The sequence below is a fragment of the Saccopteryx leptura genome, chromosome 6, assembly GCF_036850995.1.
Source record: "Saccopteryx leptura isolate mSacLep1 chromosome 6, mSacLep1_pri_phased_curated, whole genome shotgun sequence".
Taxonomy (NCBI): Eukaryota; Metazoa; Chordata; class Mammalia; order Chiroptera; family Emballonuridae; genus Saccopteryx; species Saccopteryx leptura.
The window spans coordinates 53905474-53927538 of record NC_089508.1 but is presented as its reverse complement, the minus strand read 5'-3'; the positions used below and the strand labels follow the sequence as shown (position 1 = coordinate 53927538).

The 22065-nt window shown below is 39.1% G+C and overlaps 1 protein-coding gene across 2 annotated transcripts in view; it reads right to left on the bottom strand.

Annotated features, from left to right (window-relative positions):
- CLPX (caseinolytic mitochondrial matrix peptidase chaperone subunit X) overlaps positions 1-22065 on the bottom strand; it is a 48031-nt gene that overhangs the window by 12121 nt on the left and 13845 nt on the right. The window contains exons 4-10 of one of the 2 annotated variants that reach the window (XM_066388376.1): positions 13250-13404; positions 9977-10136; positions 8119-8160; positions 3063-3239; positions 2470-2634; positions 1548-1636; positions 416-580 (exon numbers count right to left, since the gene is read on the bottom strand). In XM_066388376.1, coding sequence (XP_066244473.1) covers positions 416-580; positions 1548-1636; positions 2470-2634; positions 3063-3239; positions 8119-8160; positions 9977-10136; positions 13250-13404 — 953 coding nt within the window. The remainder of the gene's footprint in view (positions 1-415; positions 581-1547; positions 1637-2469; positions 2635-3062; positions 3240-8118; positions 8161-9976; positions 10137-13249; positions 13405-22065) is intronic. The other variant, XM_066388378.1, reaches the window with a different exon arrangement.

The following is a 22065-nucleotide window of genomic DNA, read 5'->3' as shown; positions in this document are numbered from 1 at the left end:
CCCAAACTGCTTCCTTACATTTGTGAATATCAGCAGTGATCTATCAGCTGGGCCAATGGAGACAAGCTCTTTACTGGGCTTCAGTGAATTGAGAGAGGAATGAATAGAAATTTTACTGATACAGTACCTAATAAAGTAACTCCTTAAATGAAATATAAAATTGAAATCAAGTTATACTTTAAAAATGCCCATATATAGATGATATTTAGAAATCTTCGCATTTACTACTCTGAAATAAAATAAAAAAACCTAGAAATGTATTTCTGGTATGCTCTAAGAAAACCTAACTCTTAAAAATTCACAACTGAAAAAGAAAATATTCACAGCTGGCAGCCAGCAGATATGAGAATGGAAACTGAGTGTCTATCCTCTGAACAGATGCTCTCTATCCCAGTAACCCCTCAGAAAAACTTACCTTTTCATTTTTCCTCCTGCTGATGATTCTATCTAAACCATTGAAAGCACCAGACGCAACAAACAGGATGTTTGTTGTATCAACTTGTACCGTTTCTCCACGTAGCTTGCGGGAATTCTTTTCTGGAACATTGACTATTGTGCCTTCTAGTAGTTTTAATAAGCCCTAAATAAAGAATGAATGATTTAGAGCATCATCATACAAATGTATCATTTATTCTACTTTAGATAATGGGATTCAATGGGGAAAATAATATGTGGTTATGGTCAATGAGCATAACTAAAGAAAACTCCTAAATTTCTACAACTAACATGAAAATCTAATGCTCTATCACATTAATAATTTATAAATTTATTTGGAATAATTACAGGACTCCTGATGCATTCGGGAAACCATTAACTGAGAGGTTGTTTTTGATGGTGAAGACATAATTCTGACATACAGAACTATGACTCTACAAGATGGTATCCACATTTGTGGGAACATTCAAAATTTGAAAATATAGATTTGTCTTTACATATAAATAAAAATTTTATTCTATTCCTAGTGTTAACCTTTGAGAATATCTATATTATGCCTTTATAAAAAATTATCTAGCATATTTTAAAATTGTAACTGTAACTCTCTATGTCTTGGTGAAAAAGAAGAAAAAAATTTTCCTTATTCTGTAGTTTGTCATAATTAGTTACCAGTAAAAGGTCATTTGACCAACATATCAAGACTTCAATTATGATACTACAAGGAATGAAACACTATTTTATCCTATCTAACTCAGTAAAAAGAATGAGATACATTTATATAGTTTATTTGTGTCTCATTAGAACCAGAACTTTTAAGGCTCCTCTAGAAATGTTTAACTGGGCCTTTGAGGAATAAAACCAACAAAAATTAAATTTCATTTTTTTCTGTTCTTTAAAATACTTTTCACTTCCTAAGAAAGATAATTTGGTATTTAATATTGTCAATAGCTTTCTCTTAGGATCCGAAGTACTTTAAAATGGTACGTGGAGCTGGGGTTGGAAAAAATAAACAAAACAGAATCTAATTGAATATGAAACCAAACGTACAATATTGGGAGGCTGATGTATTCCCTTCCTTTTAGTGGGCTTGAACAAAATATTCAACTGCTTACTTGCTGAACGCCTTCTCCACCTACATCCCGTAACTGATGAATGCCTGGCACACTGCCAATCTTATCTACTTCATCCAGAAAGACAATTCCTATAATTTAAGGAGGAGTCTATTTATAATATGAAAAAGATATACACAAGACAACGTGAGCTTTAAAAGACTAGGTAGCCAGAGAACAAATTTATTTGATCTTTCACACTTCACCTATTCAATGGCTTAATGTTATAAAAATATACCACTATCTCTCCTATTCATCATTTTCTACAACTTTTTTATCATTTATATAATATCAGTTGGTTATGATAACCAATTCTCTCTAACAATAGTTATCTACCCCACTGATGTTTTCAGGGTCTTTATGCTAGGAGCTGAGACAGATGTCTAGTGTAGAAGCAGGAGGTACACGCAGTGCTGATACTAGCAAAACTTTGGCTTACTCTTTCCCAACTATATTATTGTCTCAAAGGAATTTGGACAGGAAACTGTCAAGCTCTTCATGTAAACAAGGACAGGTGACACATGGGGGAAAGGAGAAATGCAGTAGCTATGACATCCTATAGGACAACAGGCTATTCTGTTTCTAGATTCATCCTGCACTTTCCTGCCCATGCCCTTGTCCCCCTCCCACCCCACCCTAGCATTAGAGGTCTAGAGGAGAGTCAGAACACCAAACACAATGACAGTACTAAGGACCTAATAAAATAGTAATTTAGCCAGTTTTTACTCTAGTAGTCACCTAATGACAACAAAACAAAGCAAACTTTTGGCCCTCAGTATACTAGAAAATGTTTAACAGAGCTACTTTTATATAATTATAGAATTTTATTCCTTGATTCAAAATAAGAATTGTATTAGCTCTTAATATTAGACTGCTTTCTCAATAGACTACATCTGGGGACAGACAAGCTATGCTGAAAACATACCTTGCTGTGCTTTTTCTACATTATAATTGGCATCTTGGAGCAGTTTGGCAATCACAGATTCAATATCTTCACCTACATATCCAGCCTGAGTCAAAGTTGTACAGTCACAGATAGCAAAAGGGACATCAAGGCATTTAGCTAGAGTTTGTGCCAGCAGAGTTTTACCTACAAATAGAAAACAGTAACAAAAAGTTCAGTAAAAATACGCTGACATACAAATTCTCTAAAAAATGAGAAATAAATTTGAATAGTATACAATAAAAAAATCACATCTTTTCTCCACTATTATTCAGACCTAATGGTATGTTACTAAACTTTTATTATCTTTGTTAAAATGTTAGACATTGGTATTAAGGGCAATGGTACGTTACTTTTATTATCTTTGTTAAAATGTTAGAAACTGGTATTAAGGGCAATACCAATGCCTCAAATTCATTTGGAAGTCTATGCAGAAATAGTGATAATGTATGCATAAGATTAGCCTTCGATTCTTCTCAAGAGCCAGGATCTCCCCATCACAAAACACAGGTTACAGAATCATTTACATTGTATTTTTAAAAATGAACAGTACATTTTTTCAGGAAGTTATTTACCTGACCCAGTTGGTCCAAGCAGCAATATATTACTCTTTTCAAGTTTTATGTCATCATGGGAGGAATCCAATACTTCTCCTCCTCGTTTTTCCTGAGGCATCTGCTGATTTACCTGTTGCTGCACTGATGCCCCTAAAGCATTGCCATGTGGACTAATCCCAGCAATCTGAAGTAATTCTGAAAAAATGCCAAAGAAATTACTAGAACTTCATTTGATTTTACTTGAAAAAATGCCCAATAAAATCTTGTATCTAAAACATCACTTATTTAGAAAAATTTAAATCTTTTGACAATGTCTTACCTAAAAAGAAAGAAAATTTCCAATTATCTAGTAACAAATTTACAAGACACGATTATTCAGGGAACCTCAAGCAAAGGGGATGAATTATCTTTAGACTCCTCTTCTTATTTATGTAAGCCTGTATGAAGAATGCCCTTTCACTCAAGGAAAAACAGTATAAAGGAAAGAGAACAGTGCTAGAAGTCAGAAAGCTTTAGTTTTGATCCTTCTTTTGTCTCTAAATGGCTATATGATTTGAGGCAAGTCATACAAACTTAGTGCTGTTTCCTAATTAATAAAGTGGTAATAATTGCTTTCCTACCAATTTCAAAAACATGATTGTGGAAGGTGTAAGAATATACAGTCTCTTTCGCATCTAAGAATAATTCTGTGAGTCTACCAGGGAAACCAGATATGGTAAGACTCACTATCCCTGGCCTTGTCTGAATTGGATTTATAGGATATCAACTGGATCTTTCTAGTCCCTTTATTAAAGATACAACACTTAACTATGATAGGATTGATACTGCTGGTGAACTATCTATCGGTTTATCAGCAGATTCCTAAAACAAAAATAGACAATAAAATTTTATTCTCACTCTCCCTTGACTGAAGGAAAGAATCCCAATAGTATTTTCAATTGTCCAGACTTATAAATATCCATATCACTCCTGGTTCTCAGCATTTCAGGCTTTTGTGCTCATATCATACTTGCTTATATTTTCTGAATTTATTTTAAGTTGTTCTTAATAAATGGGTTAAGAATATCAGTATTTTCCAATGCATTATTGTTTTAAAACAGTAGATAGATGTCCAGCAGACACAACTATTATTATGGTCCTAGTCCATCTGGCTGTCACTTTATTTTTTATTTATTTTTATTTTTTTAAGACTTCATTCATTTTAGAGAGAGAGAAAGGGGGGAGGAGCAGGAAGCACGAACTCCCGTTATGTGCCTTGACTGGGCCAAGTCCGGAGTTTCGAACCAGCAACCTCAGCGTTCCAGGTTGATGTTTTATCCACTGTGCCACCACAGGTCAGGCCATCTGGGCTGTCACACTTTAAAACTATCTTAGTGGTCACACTTAAGATAAAGCGTTATTCTATTCATCAAAAGTAATAGGCATTTAATAAATTTAAATTGAATTGTGCTACATTTGAGAATTACTGACTAATTCACGATGCTATGCTTCATTACAATCCACACTAGGCCAAAAAAAAAAAATGCAGTTCCTTATTTGAGTGCAGTTAGTTAACTAGTTGTCCCTAGCAAAACTGTTTGCTTTTTTTTAGATATCTTTTATTTATTTAATTTTTTTTTTTTGCATTTTTTTTTCTGAAGCTGGAAACGGGGAGAGACAGTCAGACAGACTCCTGCATGCGCCCGACCGGGATCCACCCGGCACGCCCACCAGGGGGTGATGCTCTGCCCCTCCGGGGCGTTGCTCTGTCGACCAGAGCCACTCCAGCGCCTGGGGCAGTGGCCAAGGAGCCATCCCCAGCAGCGGGGCCATCTTTGCTCCAATGGAGCCTCAGCTGCGGGAGGGGAAGAGAGAGACAGAGAGGAAGGAGAGGGGGAGGGGGAGAGGGAGGGGTGGAGAAGCAGATGGGCGCTTCTCCTGTGTGCCCTGGCCCAGAATCAAACCTGGGACCCCTGTACGCCAGGCCGAAGCTCTACCACTGAGCCAACCGGCCAGGGCCGAAACTGTTTGCTTTTTAAAAAATTTTCCGAAAAATCTAGTTAGGAATTTTAACAAACTAAGAAGCAGCTTGGGTCCAATGTAGGTGTTTTCCCAACTACAAACAAATGATTTAGGCAAATAATTTGAATAAAATTGCAAGAAGCATATTAACTACAACTAAGACGCATGATGCATGTATTTGACTTCATTAGTGATTTAGGTTGAAGGGGGGAGGCAGTGAGGGGAAGAGTGTAAAGAGGGACAAATATAAGGTGACGAAAAATGATTTGACTTTGGGTGATGGGTATACAACATAATCAACAGTTCAAATGCTATAGAAATGTTTACCTGAAACCTATTATACTCTTATTCATCAATGTCACCCTGTTAAATTTAATTTTCTAAATAAAAAGTTTTAAAAAATAATTTAAGTTAAAGAATTTAAATAGTGCAGAACCTAGATGATGTTAATCATTACATTTTATGAAAATATGCCACATTCTTTTAGTCCTGTTTCTGCATATAGCTCACTGCATAAACAACGGTCTATAATGAGGACTATGAACAGGCAGACAGTGTAGTAGTTAGCTGCATAACTAATTCATCAGCTGTATGACCGTGGACAAACTACTTAAAATTTCTGTGCGCTTCAGTTTTCTCATCTGTAAAATGAGGGTGAAAATAAGTTTCTGTCTTACAAGAGGTTGGGAAGATTAAATGAGTTAATATAGGTAAAACACTTAGAAGAGTGCCTGGTAAGACAGTTTTATAAGCATCATAGAAGATTTTGCTATTAGCATTGCTATTCAGCTAGTTTTTTAAGTATTTCTATAATATAGCCCTTAAATGCAAGCCAACTACACCACTCACAAAAAATTAGGGGATCAGGGAACATGCAGATACTCCAGTACTTTCAGCCTTTTGTAGAGTGCATTTCACCAATGAATTAAAAGTTGGTTTTGCATCTCATTTGCATAATTGAACAACTTTCTTTGACTTGTCGTTTGCTTTTCTGATGTTCTTGTTTAATAAAAAAAATCAAATGCTTTTTTTTAATTGCTTCATATTCATTTTGAAATATCCCCTAATTTTTGTGAGCAGTACATTTCACCTGGTGCTCAACTTAAGAAAAATATATGTTCTAATGATGGAGAAAAAACCATCAGTCTTTTTTGTTTTTAGTGGGTTTTCTCTTCTTTTTGTACAAAGAAATGAACAAGCTCATGAACAAGACCTGGGATACAAAGAAATCAAGAAGCTCATGAATAAGACCCGTATAATGTCCCACTCCCAGTTCCCAGTCACTTTGTTCCAAATACAGATTGTAAATTTTTATGGCATGGGGTACTTCTACTATCAGTCACCAGTCTTATTATATAGTATTTGATATCTAATGTGATTTCCAAAGAATCTTTCAAGAATATTTTGATTATATATGTCTTTGGCCTAATGCTTTCACTTAGAACTTAAAATCCCACGTAGGACAAGACTAAACTATACATGGAAACAAATTCTATTTAAGCTTTCAAAATATTAATTTTCAAGTCAATCAATGTATATAAATTTTTACCTAAGTTCGTAAATACTATTACTTGTTAACATTTAAATTACATTAAAACACTACATATAATCTGTATTTTTTCAAAATAGTCACTATAGACTTTTCTTTGCTACTAGTTTCACTAGCCATCTGCCCAAATTTATGAATATAATATTGACAGCACATTTGGTTATATTGTTGGATTATAAAATATATATTATATATGCATTTAAAGTGTATTATTTAGACCTTACATTCTTTTCTTCAATTTTATTTATTGATTTTTTAGAGGGAGAGAGGGAGAAGGAAGAAGGGAAGGAAGAAAGGAGGGGGAGGGGAGGGGAAAAAGGGAGAGAGATGAGGGAAGGGAATAGATGGGGAGGGGAGAATGGGGGGGAGAAAGGGGAGAACGGAGGAGGGGGAAGGGGAGAGAGAGGGGGGTTAATTTGTTGTTCCTTGTATTTATTTATTCACTGGTTGACACTGGGGATCAACCACGTAACCTCAGTGTATTGGGATGATGCCCTAATCAATTAAGCTACCCGGCCAGGAGTAGATCTTACATTCTTATATGTAATCTAATTCTATTGCACTTTCTGTTTCTTCATTTTATCATGAAGAAATTCTCATGCCAGAGTTGGTAAATTAGTTGGTTATGTTCTCAGGGTACATAGTATATATATAGTACACTTCAAATAGCAGATAAATAATACTGCTTGGGTCAAAGGCAAAGCAAATGCATCAAACTTGTAAGTGAAAAATGTTTATACCAGTGTATTATTCGTTTACTTATATTTGTTATTTTAATTACTGAAACAAAGGGCCATGTAAATCTTTTTATGATACTCCTGAAACCTTCAACCTCTGTGCAGCAATTATATCACTCTCCAAACAAATGGATGCAAGACATCAAAATGGCACTATACTTGATGTATCAGGTCCTTCCACACCCTCTATCAGACCTGTGATGCTTCAAGGGGCAATCCAGGGCTGGAAACAGTGAGTTGGGCTTATTCATAATTTGCAAGGTTTCATATACACCAAAGAATAAACAATGTGGTTTCTGGCAAAGAGTAGCTGGAAAATAATCGCCCCCTCCTCATTTCTGTCACTTATAATTATGCAGACCAACTCTAACTGTATGGCAGAAAAGAGAAAGAGATAAAATGGCAAGCTATAAATTTTTACAAATATTGAATACAACTCCTGCTAATATGTAGGTCTACATTTATAAAAAAAAAGCTTACACAATACTTTTTAATCTCTCTATATTATGCTTTACAAAATGCCACAACAGAAAAGATAAAATCAAATATCTGAAATAACCCAACATATACAAACTACACAAATTAGTTAGTTATGGAACAGTTATGGAAAACTGTTCCAAAGTTATATATAACACGTATGATAATATATGTTTAGGTAATATACAACATCTTTTTTGGTAAAACACAAGCAAATACATGTCCCCATTACTACTGGGAATATACTTCACTGAGGTAATCTCAAAAGGAAGAATGATTACAGAGGAGGACCTGAGGAGAGGTCACTTACTTGTAAATCTGTACTCATCCTCCCGTCTTCTTATTTCTAACTCTAAGAAAGATGGAAATGGCAACATGAAAGCATTACATATTTGTTTAGGGGAACAAATAAAGAGTATCTACTTCTTGTCCCTTACAAAGATAAAGAATGTGTTCATTAACTTTTTTAAGCCTTTCAAAAGATTATGAAAGAATCTATATGCTGCATACTATCTATATTAAAAAAAAAAACCTAACATACTTAATGATGGCTATCCAGTTGCTAATATTCACACTTGTCAAATACAAAGTTGGCATCTATTTTAATAGTAATAATTTAAGTCTTCCATAAGAGTTTAAACCCTTCATACTATAAATATTATATAATCAATTGTTTTTCTACAACTAGAACAGCTTAATTATTGATTTGTTGACTGAAGAAACCAGAAAAATCAGTTTGCTCCATTACTAAGCAGTGCTATTTGGACTTTATAAAAATGAAGGTTCCAACTCTTCCATTAGTTACTATGACTTATACTTTCTAAAAATAGAGTAACTGATACTACCCCATAACTATTTTGCAGTAAGCTCAACAAGAGAACAAGTGTCTTCACTGAGCCAGTTATATATTTAGTAGCTACTAAAAGTAATCACAAGATATTAGAGTTTTATAAAAGTAAGTATTCAGCAGAACACCCTCCAATTGTATAGTGATGACTAAAATAATGTAAAATGATAACTATAGACTTACTTAAGAAATCAGAGCTCCATAGCCAATAACAAAATTTTAAATATTTACACTTTATTCAGTTTTTGTTTTTGTTTCTGTTTTTGTTTTGTTTTTTTTTGAGACAGAGAGGAGAGAGTCAGAGAGAGGGTAGACAGGGACAGACAGGAACGGAGAGATGAGAAGCATCAATCATTAGTTTTTCGTTGCGCGTTGCAACAGCTTAGTTGTTCAATGATTGTTTTCTCATATGTGCCTTGACCATGGGCCGTCAGCAGACTGAGTAACCCCTTGCTCGAGCCAGCGACCTTGGGCTCAAGCTGGTGAGCTTTTGCTCAAACCAGATGAGCCCGCGCTTAAGCTGGCGACCTCGGGGTCTCGAACCTGGTTCTTCCACATCCCAGTCTGATGCTCTATCCACTGCGCCACCGCCTGGTCAGGCTATTCAGTTTTTTAATAAAACCATTCCATTAATATAACACATTATTGTCCACAGTAAGTTGAGATTACATCATTTATTGCTGCATTAGAATCTATCATTAATAGGAATTATACTTTAAATCACTTACAAATTTGCCCCAACCTTGTGCACTACAGCTGGAGCCCAAAAATGAAAGAGTCATATATATGTTCTGAAAGCATTATCTCCATATGCAAGTGCATGCACGTGTGTGTACATACACGTACACACACAAACTTAGGCAGATGAAATCTGTATCCTGAATCCAAAAGAGAAGAACTCAAGAGTCACATAGAGCATTGCAATGGTAGAGTCACGGAGAACTAGTTGGGGTGAGATCTATAATCCAGGATGATATCTCAACCTCTACCCCAGTGACTTCCAAACATTTTTCACTGAGACCCTCGGTAAGAAATACATTTTACTCTGTGACTCAGAACCCATGCACATATATCTAAAAGCAAAGGTTTTAAGAAATGGTATTTAATTACAGTTAATGTGCTCTGGTACTTTCTATTCATATCAATTAACTTTTTTAAAAAGTTGCTGTTGGCAAATTACCAAAATCATTTCATAATCCTCTAATAAGAAGTGACCTGACTGTATTATACTAAAAACATTTTAAGACAAGAGCAAGGAATTGCAATAAAGATATTTCTAAACACAGTAATCTCTATTTTGGCCAAGTATCAAACCACTAACCTCTAGGTGTTAATGATGTCTGCTTCTCAACCTCTGCTTGTTGCCTCAGATTAGCTGGGATATTATTATATATTCTCTTATAATGATTGTACACAGCAACTGAAAGCACCTTCTTAGCAAATGACTGGCCAACAACATACTTGTCGAGGTAGTTATAAATCTGAAAAGTAATTAGGTATGAATAATTTAATATGAGCTATCATAAAAGCACACATAAAAAAGATATACACTGAACATATTTGCTTCCAGTTTTAAATTTGAACAAAGACTCATAAAAAAAATTTTCCAGGCCCTGGCCAGTTGGCTCAGCAGTAGAGTGTCGGCCTGGCATGTGGAGGGCCCAGGTTTGATTCCAGTCAGGGCACACAGGAGAAGTGACCATCTGCTTCTCAACCTTTCCCCCCCTCCTCTCTCTCTCCTCCTCCTGCGGCCATGGCTCAAATGGGTCAAGCAAGTTGGCCCCAGGTGCTGAGGATGGCTCCATGGCCTAGCCTCAGGCACTGAGATGGTTCAGTTGCCAAACAATGGAGCAGCAGCCCCAGACAGACAGAGCATCACCCTGTAAGGGGCTTGCTGGGTGGATCCCAATCAGGGCACATGCAGAGTCTGTCTCTCTGCCTCCCTGCCACTCACTTCACTAAAAAATTAAAAAATGCAAAGGGGGCCCTGGCCAGTTGGCTCAGTGGTAGAGCGTCGGCCTGGCATGCAGAAGTCCCGGGTTCGATTCCCATCCAGGGCACACAGGAGAAGCGCCCATCTGCTTCTCCACCCCTCCCCCTCTCCTTCCTCTCTGTCTCTCTTCCCCTCCCTCAGCCGAGGCTCCATTGGAGCAAGGATGGCCCGGGCGCTGGGGATGGCTCCATGGCCTCTGCCCCAGGCGCTATAGTGGCTCTGGTCACGGCAGAGCGATGCCCCAGAGGGGCAGAGCATCGCCCCCTGGTGGGCATGCGGGGTGGATCCCGGTCGGGCGCATGCAGGAGTCTGTCTGTCTCTCCTGGTTTCTAGCTTCAGAAAAATACCAAAAAAAAAAAAAAAAAAGCAAAGGGCATGGTACATATATAGTAATGACTCAAGGTTCCCAAACTCTAAATGTAACAAATACTACCAGGGGTCTTCAAACTTTTTATAAAAATCGCCCACTTTTGCAGTGCTGGTCAACCTGGTCCCTACCTCGCAACCAAACAGCGCTGCAATTGGCCCACCATGAAAGCTGGACCGCCCACTAGTGGGCGGTAGGGACCAGGTTGACCAGCACTGCAAAAGTGGGCGGTTTTTATAAAAAGTTTGACGACCCCTGAAAGTTTCACTGTCTTCTTCTAGTTCTACACTAGTTTCTATTCTATAAACAATGCCATTGATCCTAATTTTTAAAAGTTAATATTAAAGTCACTTAGAATACCCATACATACCACCTAGAGTCGAAAGGTATCATTATTAATGTAAATCATTAAAATCAATCCTTTCTATACCTCTCTCAATCATATGAATAACAGTCTTCACAGAGACAATGCATTATAAAACTACCCTTTTCAAAAGTAGGCATTATATAATCAAAAGCCATTATACTACCAATATATATGTTTTAACAGTCACACACACACATTTAGCCTTTTCTTAGATATTAACTTTAAAACTACTATTTATCTACACAGCAATAGAAGAGCTTTGTTCTTTGAAGAAATTAAAGCTCTATTCAATGATTGAATATTGCCAACAGCTTTAAAAACTGGCGTAAATTTCTTCAACTTTCAGCAAATAGAAATGAACTATTAATATTCACTAACTCTGGAAAATAGTTTGACTATTTTCTAGAACTTTGACTCAGATGTCTGAAGACTGCACAAATTAATCGAGTATATAAAGCTTAATAGCTATCTTTTCTTTTAATTTATTGATTTTAACAAGAGAAGAAAGGAGAGAGGGAGAGGGAGAGACACAGAAACATTGATCTGTTTCTGTATGTGCCCTGACTGGGGATCGAACAGGCAGCCTTTGCGTATCAGGACGATTTTCTAACCGACTAAGCTATTCCACCAGGGCAACAGCTATATTTTCTATTACATTATTTATTTTTATATGATAAATTCTTTAGCTGTCAACCATAAGCATTTTATTATGGTTTTAAAAAGTCTTCATTCCTCACAAATTATACTCATGAATTATTAAATCTGCCACAGCACATTTGGATGAAGAGATAAATGCAATGATATCTAAACAGAGTAGAAGAAAGCTATACTGAGACAGAGGGTGAGAAATAACTGAAGAGTACAAACATCTGAGACATGGCCAGAACACAGGGCACACTGCCCAGCAGCAGAGCTCCCTGTTCTAAGAAGTGCACACCAAGTACCCACCCAATGAAGCTGGTAGTACACTCTGTTGTGTTTCATATGGCCAAATCATAGTCTGTCTGAGACTCCTGGAAAGAGCCCATACCACAAAAGCCACAATACTATAATGGAAAGTGCCAGCACACTAGCCATGAAAAAATTACTGACTTCCATTGTTAGTCTAACACCGTTTATCATAAAGTAGACAAATTTGCCCTGGCCAGCTGGCCCAGCAGTACAGCACCAGCCCGATGTGTGGATGTCCCATGTTCAATTCCCAGTCAGGACATACAGGAGAAGCGACCATCTGCTTCTCCACCCCTCTTCTCTTCTCTCTCTCTTCTCCTCCTGCAGCCATGGCTCAGCAAGGTGGCCCTAGGTGCTGAGGATGGCTTCATGGTCTCACCTCAGGCACTAAAATAGCTTGATTGCTGAGCAACGGAGCAAAGGCCCCAAATGGGCAAAGCATCAACCCCACAGGGGGGCTTGCCAGGTGGATCCTGGTCGGGGGGCATGCAGGAGTCTGTTTCTCTGCCTCCCCATTTTTCACTTAATAAATAAATAAATAAACAAACAAAATAGACAAATTTAAAGGGGGGATCACAGGCTGGCATTATTTAGGTGCTTAAATTAACAAAAATAAATCCATATTTGCTCTATTTTAAGGTTGTCATTTTGGATTTAGTATTAACACTATTTTAATAATCATCTGACTACATTTCATTGTTACTGAATACAGTAATCATGAAAGACAATGGACTCCATATATAAATCCTAAGCATCAAATATCAAAAACAATTTAGCCAGATATAGATAGTCCATATTAATAACTTACAATATATGTTTAGATACTAGTATTAGGATCCAATATAAATCAGGGAGAGGAGAGCAATGAAATGTTTTCGAGATAAAATGCTTGTAAGACTGAGCTAAGACTTTTTACCTTCTTGGGAGGAGGAGGTGGTTTCTGTTGAAATGCCAATTTTACAGCTTCTGCTGCTGATTCAGGTTCTTTAATTATGCTTTTCTTTGAGTCTGCTTCCGATAGCACAACAAAAAAATGATGACATTTTTCACACTTCACAAAACGGGTAGATGCTGTTAAAGAAAGGTCAATAGATAAATAAATAATTCCAGTGTTTCACCTCAAAGACTCACTGCAAATTAAAATTATGTGCTTGACAAAAAGTAGGCTTGTAGTTCACTCCCTAGCCACAACAAACAGCCTCGTTTATATCTAAGATAGGTGATGAAGATAGATAAGTTCAGCAAACTACATTTTCTTAATTTCCACTAGGTTCTTTCATTTTATGATATCATTCTTTTCTTTTTCTTTTTTTTTTTTTTTTTTTTTTTTGTATTTTTCTGAAGCTGGAAACGGGGAGAGACAGTCAGACAGACTCCCGCATGCGCCCGACCGGGATCCACCTGGCACGCCCACCAGGGGCGATGCTCTGCCCACCAGGGGGCAATGCTCTGCCCCTCCGGGGCGTTGCTCTGCCGCGACCAGAGCCACTCTAGCGCCTGGAGCAGAGGCCAAGGAGCCATCCCCAGCGCCCGGGCTATCTTTGCTCCAATGGAGCCTTGGCTGCGGGAGGGGAAGAGAGAGACAGAGAGGAAGGAGGAGGGGAGGTGGAGAAGCAAATGGGCGCTTCTCCTATGTGCCCTGGCCGGGAATCAAACCCGGGTCCCCCGCACGCCAGGCCGACGCTCTACCGCTGAGCCAACCGGCCAGGGCCCATTTTATGATATAATTCATTAAAAGACTGGCTGACAGTCTTTTAATTTCTCAAACACTAAAGTTAATCTTATTTCTTTATTTTTAGCAAGAGAAAGAGAGCAAGAGAGACACAAAGGGAGAGACATAAGCAGCTCATAGTTGCACCACTTCAGTTGCTCACTGATTCTTATATGTGCCTTGGCTGGGGAGCTCAAGCTGAGCCAGTGACTTTTTGCTTAAGCCTGTGACCTTGGGATCATGTCTATAATCCTGCAGGGTCAAGCTAGCAACCCCATGTTCAGGCTGGTGAGCCTGCACTCAAGCTGATGAGCCCGTCACAGGACAGGCCTTTAAATTTTTTTTTTAAGATTTTATTTATTGGCCCTGGCCGGTTGGTTCAGTGGTAGAGCGTCGGCCTGGCGTGCAGGGGACCCAGGTTCGATTCCCAGCCAGGGCACATAGGAGAAGCGCCCATTTGCTTCTCCAATCCCCCCTTCTTCCTCTCTGTCTCTCTCCTCCCCTCCCGCAGCGGAGACTCCATTGGAGCAAAGATGGCCCGGGCGCTGGGGATGGCTCCTTGGCCTCTGCCCCGGAGGGGCAGAGCATCGCCCCCTGGTGGGCAGAGCATCGCCCCTGGTGGGCGTGCCGGGTGGATCCGGTCGGGCGCATGCGGGAGTCTGTCTGTCTCTCCCCGTTTCCAGCTTCAGAAAAATACAAAAATACAAAAAAAAAAAAAAAGATTTTATTTATTGATTTTAGAGAGAGGAGAGAAGGAGAAAGGCAGAGGGAGGGGAAGAGCAGGAAGCATCAACTCATTGCTTCTCCTATGTGCTTTGACAGGGTAAGCCCACGGTTTTGAACTGGCGACCTCAGCATTCCAGGTTAACACCTTATCCAGTGTGCCACCACAGGTCAGGCTTTATGTATTCATTCTTAAACACAAGGCCAATCAAAACTAACATTCCGGGGCCCTGGCCAGTTGGCTCAGTGGTCGAGTGTCAGCCCAGCGTGTGGAAGTACCAGATTCCATTCCTGGCCAGGGCACACAGGAGAAGCGCTCATCTGCTTCTCTATCCTTCCCTTTCTCCTTTCTATCTCTCTCTTCCCCTCTCACAGCCAAGGCTCCATTTGAGGAAGGTTGGTCCAGACGCTGAGGATGGCTCCATGGCCTCGCCTCAGGCACTATAATGGCTCCAGCTGCAATGGAGCAATGGCCCAGATGGGCAGAACATCGCCCCCCTAGTGGGCTTGCAGGGGGGCGCATGCAGGAGTCTGTCTCTCTGCCTCCCTGCTTCTCACTTCAGAAAAATACAAAAACAACTACAACAACAAAAAAACATTCTGGGCCCTGGATGGTGGTGGCTCAGTGGATAGAGTGTCAGCCTGGCATATGGACGTCTCGGGTTCGATTCCTGGTCTGGGCACACAGAAGCAACCATCTACTTCTCTCCCCCACTCCCTCGCTCCCTTCTCTCCTTCTTCCCCTCCCGTAGCCATTGGCTCCATTGGTGTGAGCATGGCCCTGAGGACAGCTCGGTTGGTCAGAGCCAGTCAGAGTCAGACAATAAAAATAGCTCAGTCGCGAGCATTGGCCCCAGACAAGGTTGCCAGATGAATCCCAGTTGGGGCACATGCAGGAGTCTGTCTCATTATCTCCCCTCCTCTCACCTAAAAAATAACAATAATACATTCTGACTCTGGCAAGGTGGCTCAGTGAATACAGCATTGTCCAGATAAGCCAAGGTTTTGGGTTTGTTCCCCAGTCATGGCACATACGAGAAGCAACCAATGAGTGCACAACTAAGTGAACAATGAGTTGATGCCTCTCTATCTCACTTTCAAATCAATGGAAAAATAAAAAAATAAATAACAAACACATTCTGGAGAATTCTAGCAGCACATTTTAAACTAAAAAAGGGAATGCTTATCTAAAGAAAATATCAAGCTATTCCAAGCACTTTCAATTAATCCAAGCCCAAATACTTTATCACCATTTCCCATCAATGCCTTCATTTTGAGGTACCAGCTTACAATTGTTAGTGATAGTAAACAGGGCAATGATTAAAGGACAGAGAAGCCTCTGTGTGACAAGAAAATCTGGCCTGAGGACACACAAACAAAATATTTCTCTGAAGAAATTAGGTCAAAGCAAAAAGAGATTTAACACCAATGAATCAGATCCCTCTTTGCTTACTGTTGAAAGGTTCCTTAAATTCTACTGGAATAGCCTGACCAGGCGGTGGCACAGTGGATAGAATGTCAGACTGGGATACGGAGGACCCAGCTTCGAGACCCCGAGGTCGCCAGCTTGAGCGTGGGCTCATCTGGCTTGAGCAAAAAAAGCTCACCAGCTTGGACCCAAGGTCGCTGGCTCGAGCAAGAGGTTACTCGGTCTGCTGAAGGCCCACGGTCAAGGCACATATGAGAAAGCAATCAATGAACAACTAAGGTGTCACAATGAAAAACTGATGATTGATGCTTCTCATCTCTCTCCATTCCTGTCTGTCTGTCCCTATCTATCCCTCTCTCTGACTCTCTCTCTGTTCCTGTAAAAAAAAAAAAAAATTCTACTGGAATATATACACTGAAACATGTTCAACATATATCCAAGTTGAAAGATTCAATTTTAGCTCTGGCTAAGTAGTTGGGTAGCTCAGTTGGTTAGTATTATTCCAATATACCAAGGTTGCAGGTTCGATCTCCAGTCAGGGTACATACAAGAATCAACCAATGAATGCGTGAGTGGAACAACAAATGAATATTTCTCTCTCTTTCTAAATCAATACATTTTTTTTTAAAGATTCGATTTTATTTAACAAAATACTATTTAAAAAACTAAAGGCAAAGCTCTAACTTTGTTAAATTATCAGGGGATAAATAAACCACTTTTTTTTTTGTATTTTTCTGAAGTTAGAAGCAGGGAGGCAGTCGGACAGACTCCTGCATGCTCCCAACCAGGATCCACCTGCATGCCCACGAGGGGTAATGCTCTGCCCATCTGGGGCATTGCTCCGTGGCAACAGGAGCCATTCTAGCGCCTGAGGCGCAGGCCATGGAGCCGTCCTCAGTGCCTAGGCCAACTTTGCTCCAATGGAGCCTTGGCTGCGGAAGGGGAAGAGAGAGACAGAGAGGAAGGAGAGGGAGAAGAGTGGAGAAGCAGATAGGTGCTTCTCCTGTGTGCCCTGACCGGGAATTTGACCCAGGACTTCCACACGCCAGGCCGACACTCTACCGCTGAGACAACTGGCCAGCGCCCAATAAACCACTTTTTAAAAAAATGATTAGTACAAGTATCTTACATCCTTGGATATACCGAATATTGATCCTAGTCAACATGCCTGTATAATATACCAATAGCAGAGAGACTACCTTGGTAAAAACTCTAGGAGATTTGTTGGAATAAAAGTTTTTCATGATTTTAAACAAGTTTCAGGGTTCAACATAAAATCTCCAAAACACTGCAGAAAACTTTAATTCCACCCTATAGGACATGTAAGTGCAGTAAGCCTTCAATAAGTATTATATACAGGCCTTGGCCGGTTGGCTCAGTGGTAGAGCATCAGCCTGGTGTGCAGGAGTCCCGGGTTCGATTCCCGGCCAGGGCACATAGGAGAAGCACCCATCTGCTTCTCCACCCCTCCCCCTCTCCTTCCTCTCTGTCTCTCTCTTCCCCTCCCGCAGCCAAGGCTCCACTGGAGCAAAGATGGCCCGGGCACTGAGGATGGCTCTGTGGCCTCTGCCTCAGGCGCTAGAATGGCTCTGGATGCAACAAAGCGACGCCCCAGAGGGGCAGAGCATCGCCCCCTGGTGGACGTGCCGGGTGGATCCCAGTCAGGCGCATGCAGGAGTCTGACTGCCTCCCCATTTCTAGCTTTGGAAAAATGGAAAAAAAAAAGTATTATATACATAAAAATAAAAACTAAAGCCTCTACTTAAAGTGGAGAAACTATTTAGGTTTGACAAGTTATTTTTTAAGTGGGCTAAAGAATAGCATATCTTAAGTCATTATAATCAAAACTTTCTTAGATATTATTTCAATTTCTGATGATTTTCTATACATTCATAATGGTATCTATAAGAATGGTATTTTATTTCCACGAAGTCAAGGAAAAGTAGTACCACTATAAGACAACACAGAAATTACTACAAATATACTTGTGAGATAGAATATATATAGCAAGGTCCATGAGCTAAAAATAGTCTTTACATTTTAGAAAAAATGACAATGAAAGTTATAGGAAATTCAAATCTCAGTGTCCAGTACAAAGTTTTACTGGAACACAGACATACTCGTTCACTTACATTATCTGTGGTTGCTTTGGCTCTATAACGAGAAAGGAAAATAATTGCGACAGAGACCATATGGCCCACAAAGCCTAAAATATTTACTATTTGGTCTTTTATAGCAAAAGTTTACTGATTCCTGCTATACAGCATTCAAAAGGAAAGAACTACCCATAGAATGAGAGAAAATATTTACAAATCATGTATTTGGATAAGGGTCTAGCACTCAGAATAAAGAACTCTCATAACTCAACAATAAAAAAAAACCAATTTAAAATGAACATAAGATTTAAATATTCTTTTCTCCAAAGAAGACATACAAATGGGCAATAGATATGAAAAAAATGTTTAACATCATTACTCATTAAGAAAAATGTAAATCAAATCCCTGTGATAGCTACAATAAAAAAGATAGGTAATGTTAAGTGTTGAAAATGATAAGGAAAAACTAGAACTCTTATACACTGCTAATTGGGTTATAGGATGGTACAGTCTGTGGAAAACAGTTTGGCAGTTCTTTAAAAAGCTAAACATAGACTTACCAGTTTACCCAGCAATTCCATTCCTAAGCATATACACAAGTAAAAATAAAACATGTACACAAATGTTCACTGTAGCATTATTCATATAGCCAACAAGTAGAAACAACCCAAATGTTCATCAATGGTTGAATAAACAATGAAATACTACTATTCAGCCATAAAGAGCAGTGCAGTACAGATACATAATGCAACACAAATGAACCTTGAAAACATGCTAAATAAAAGAAGCCACACACAAAATGCCACATATTATATAATTCTATGTATATAAAATACCGAGAATAGACAAATCCATAGAGACAACAAATAGATTAATGGTTGCCAGGGCTGGGAGGGGAAGGGTAGAAAGTGACTGCTAAAACAGTATAGAGTTAGGCCCTGGCAGGTTGGCTCAGTGGTAGAGTGTCAGCTGGGCGTGCAGGAGTCCAGGTTCGATTCCTAGCCAGGGCACACAGGAGAAGCGCCCATCTGCTTCTCCACCCCTCCCCCTCTCCTTCCTCTCTGTCTCTCTCTTCCCCTCCCGCAGCCGAGGCTCCATTGGAGCAAAAAGATGGCCTGGGCGCTGAGGATGGCTCTGTGGCCTCTGCCTCAGGCGCTAGAATGGCTCTGAATGCAACAGAGCGACACCCCAGAGGGGCAGAGCATTGCCCCCTAGTGGGCATGCCGGGTGGATCCCGGTCGGGCGCATGTGGGAGTCTGTCGTCTGTCTGACTGCCTCCCCGTTTCCAGCTTTGGAAAAATGCAAAAAAAAAAAAAAATTGACCCTGACCAGTGGTGGTGCAGTAGAGCATTGACCTGGGACACTGCGGACCCAGGTTCGAAACCCCCAGGTCACCAGCTTAAGTGCAGGCTCATCTGGGTTGAATGCAGGCTCACCAGCTTCAGCGCAGGGTGCCGAGCTTGCGTGTGGGATCATAAACATGATCCCAAGGTCACTGGCTTGAGGTGAAAAGTCACAGGCTTGAGCAAGGGATCACTGGCTCAGCTGGAGCCCCGTAATCAAGGCATATATAAGAAGCAATCAACGAACAACTAAAGTGATGCAACTATGAATTGATATTTCTCATCTCTAAAAAAAAATTTTAATTAAAAAAATAATAATAGAATTTTAAAAAGGAAAGGACTACACCCAAGACATTGCTGAGTTGGAATAGCAATTTGTAAAAACATGAACAATATTTTGCTATTTATGCTTTTAAAAAGTTTTATGTTTAATAAAAATATACTACAAAAATTTATCTTTAGCTTTATCTACAATGCTCTACTTTTTCACAAAGGGGGATACCCACATATATTCCTCAGGTAATTAAAAATGTAAATGGCCTGACCAGGTGGTGGCACAGTGGATACAGCATTGGACTGGGATGCTGCGGACCCAGGTTCAAGACCCGAGGTCGCCAGCTTGAGCGCGGGCTCATCTGGTTTGAGCAAGGCTCACTTCAAGGAAGGGGTTACTCGGTCTGCTGAAGGCCCACGGTCAAGGCACATATGAGAGAGCAATCAATGAACAACTAAGGTGTCACAACGAAAAACTGATGATTGATGCTTCTCATCTCTCTCCGTTCCTGTCTGTCCCTATCTGTCTCTCTCTCTGTCACTGTAAAAAAAAATAATAATAAAATAATTAAAAATGTAAATGAAGTGTGTCTACCTGGAATGCTGAGATTGCCAGTTTGAAACCCTGGGATTGCCTGGTCAAGGCACATATGAGAGTTGATGTTTCCTGCTCCTCCTCCCATTCTATTTCTCTCTCCCCCCCAAAAAATGAATAATAAAATCTTTTAAAAATTAATTAAAAGTGACAGAAAGTAGACAATTATCTAAATAGGCCATTCACAAAAGAACTATAACTAAAAGCACATAAAAAGATGTTTATGAACTAGTAACTAAACAAATACAGATTCAAACAAAATGAATAGTCTGAGATTAAACAAAACCATTTCGAACTACAATGACCCAATTTTCAATGAGTAGACACAGAAAATCCACTGCATTCAAAAGGGATGCATTCTGAAGAGACTTTTATTATGGATCAACAAAATCAAAGGAGGATCTGTTACTCCTCAGTAGTAAAGATCCACTGGACAAGAACAGTGAGTGTCATGTTCAGTTGTGACTTCTGAGCCTAGCAGTGTCTGACTCAACAGAGGCTTGCTTACTAAATTACATATATGTATTCTTCTTTTACTCTTTTCTTCTATATCCCCCTACCCTATTAGAACTCCCAAAGGAAATGGAACACCTCAGAACTGAATATAGAGTGTTTCCCACACTTGATCTCACTGTTACATTTACAGATTCTAGGATCCTACCCAACATCTACAGAATCTTAATCTCTAGGAAAGAAGGGAATCTATGGTTAACAGTCACCCTCAGTGTTCACTTAATTTACTGTTAAACAACAGTGGCCTGGTAGGTTTTGAAAACACTGCATTAAAGAAAAATAAAGTTAACATCAAGGCCAAAAAATTCCAGTTGCTAGAAATATATGGGATAGGGACTTCTGAAAAGCAAATCTTGAGTGCTCTGTGTGACCTTAGATGTTATTTAAACTTGCTCAATCAATTTCAGCTTCTTCACTGATAAAAATATGGATATTTTCTGTCCTGATAAAAGATAGTGAGAATAAAATATATAGGCATCAAATGTTAGTTCCTTTGCTTTTCTACTCTAAGAAATTACTCCTAGATCTATAGGAGTTGAAATCTTTCTCTGGAAAAAGGGGGAAATTTCTTGATTAAAATATATAGAATATGATGCTGCCATTATAAGTTGACTTTTTTAGATATTATACCAAATTTTGTTAACAGCAAATATTATACAGAAGTTACATCATGTAGTTCTACCATTTTAATTTTATTTTGCAATCCAAATTAATAATTCATTCTGACTGATTTTTCTCTTTGATCTCTACTAGGTAAAAACTACAATCAGAACCTATAACATTCCAGCTACAGACTGGAATTACTTTAATAGTCTTTCCAAAACTGTCAAAACATGCTACATGTAGTACTTTTTCATATAGTGGCCAATTAATACTGCCTATATATGTAAAACTGTAACTGAAGTCTCAATATTTAGGTTAGAATACAGAGAATCCTCTCCAGCTAATCATCAGAAACTGAAACTTCTGCCAAACCTTACCATCAACCTTTTCATAATTGGGCTGTATAGGAAGGTTGACACAGTAATATAATGGTAATTTACTCTTGA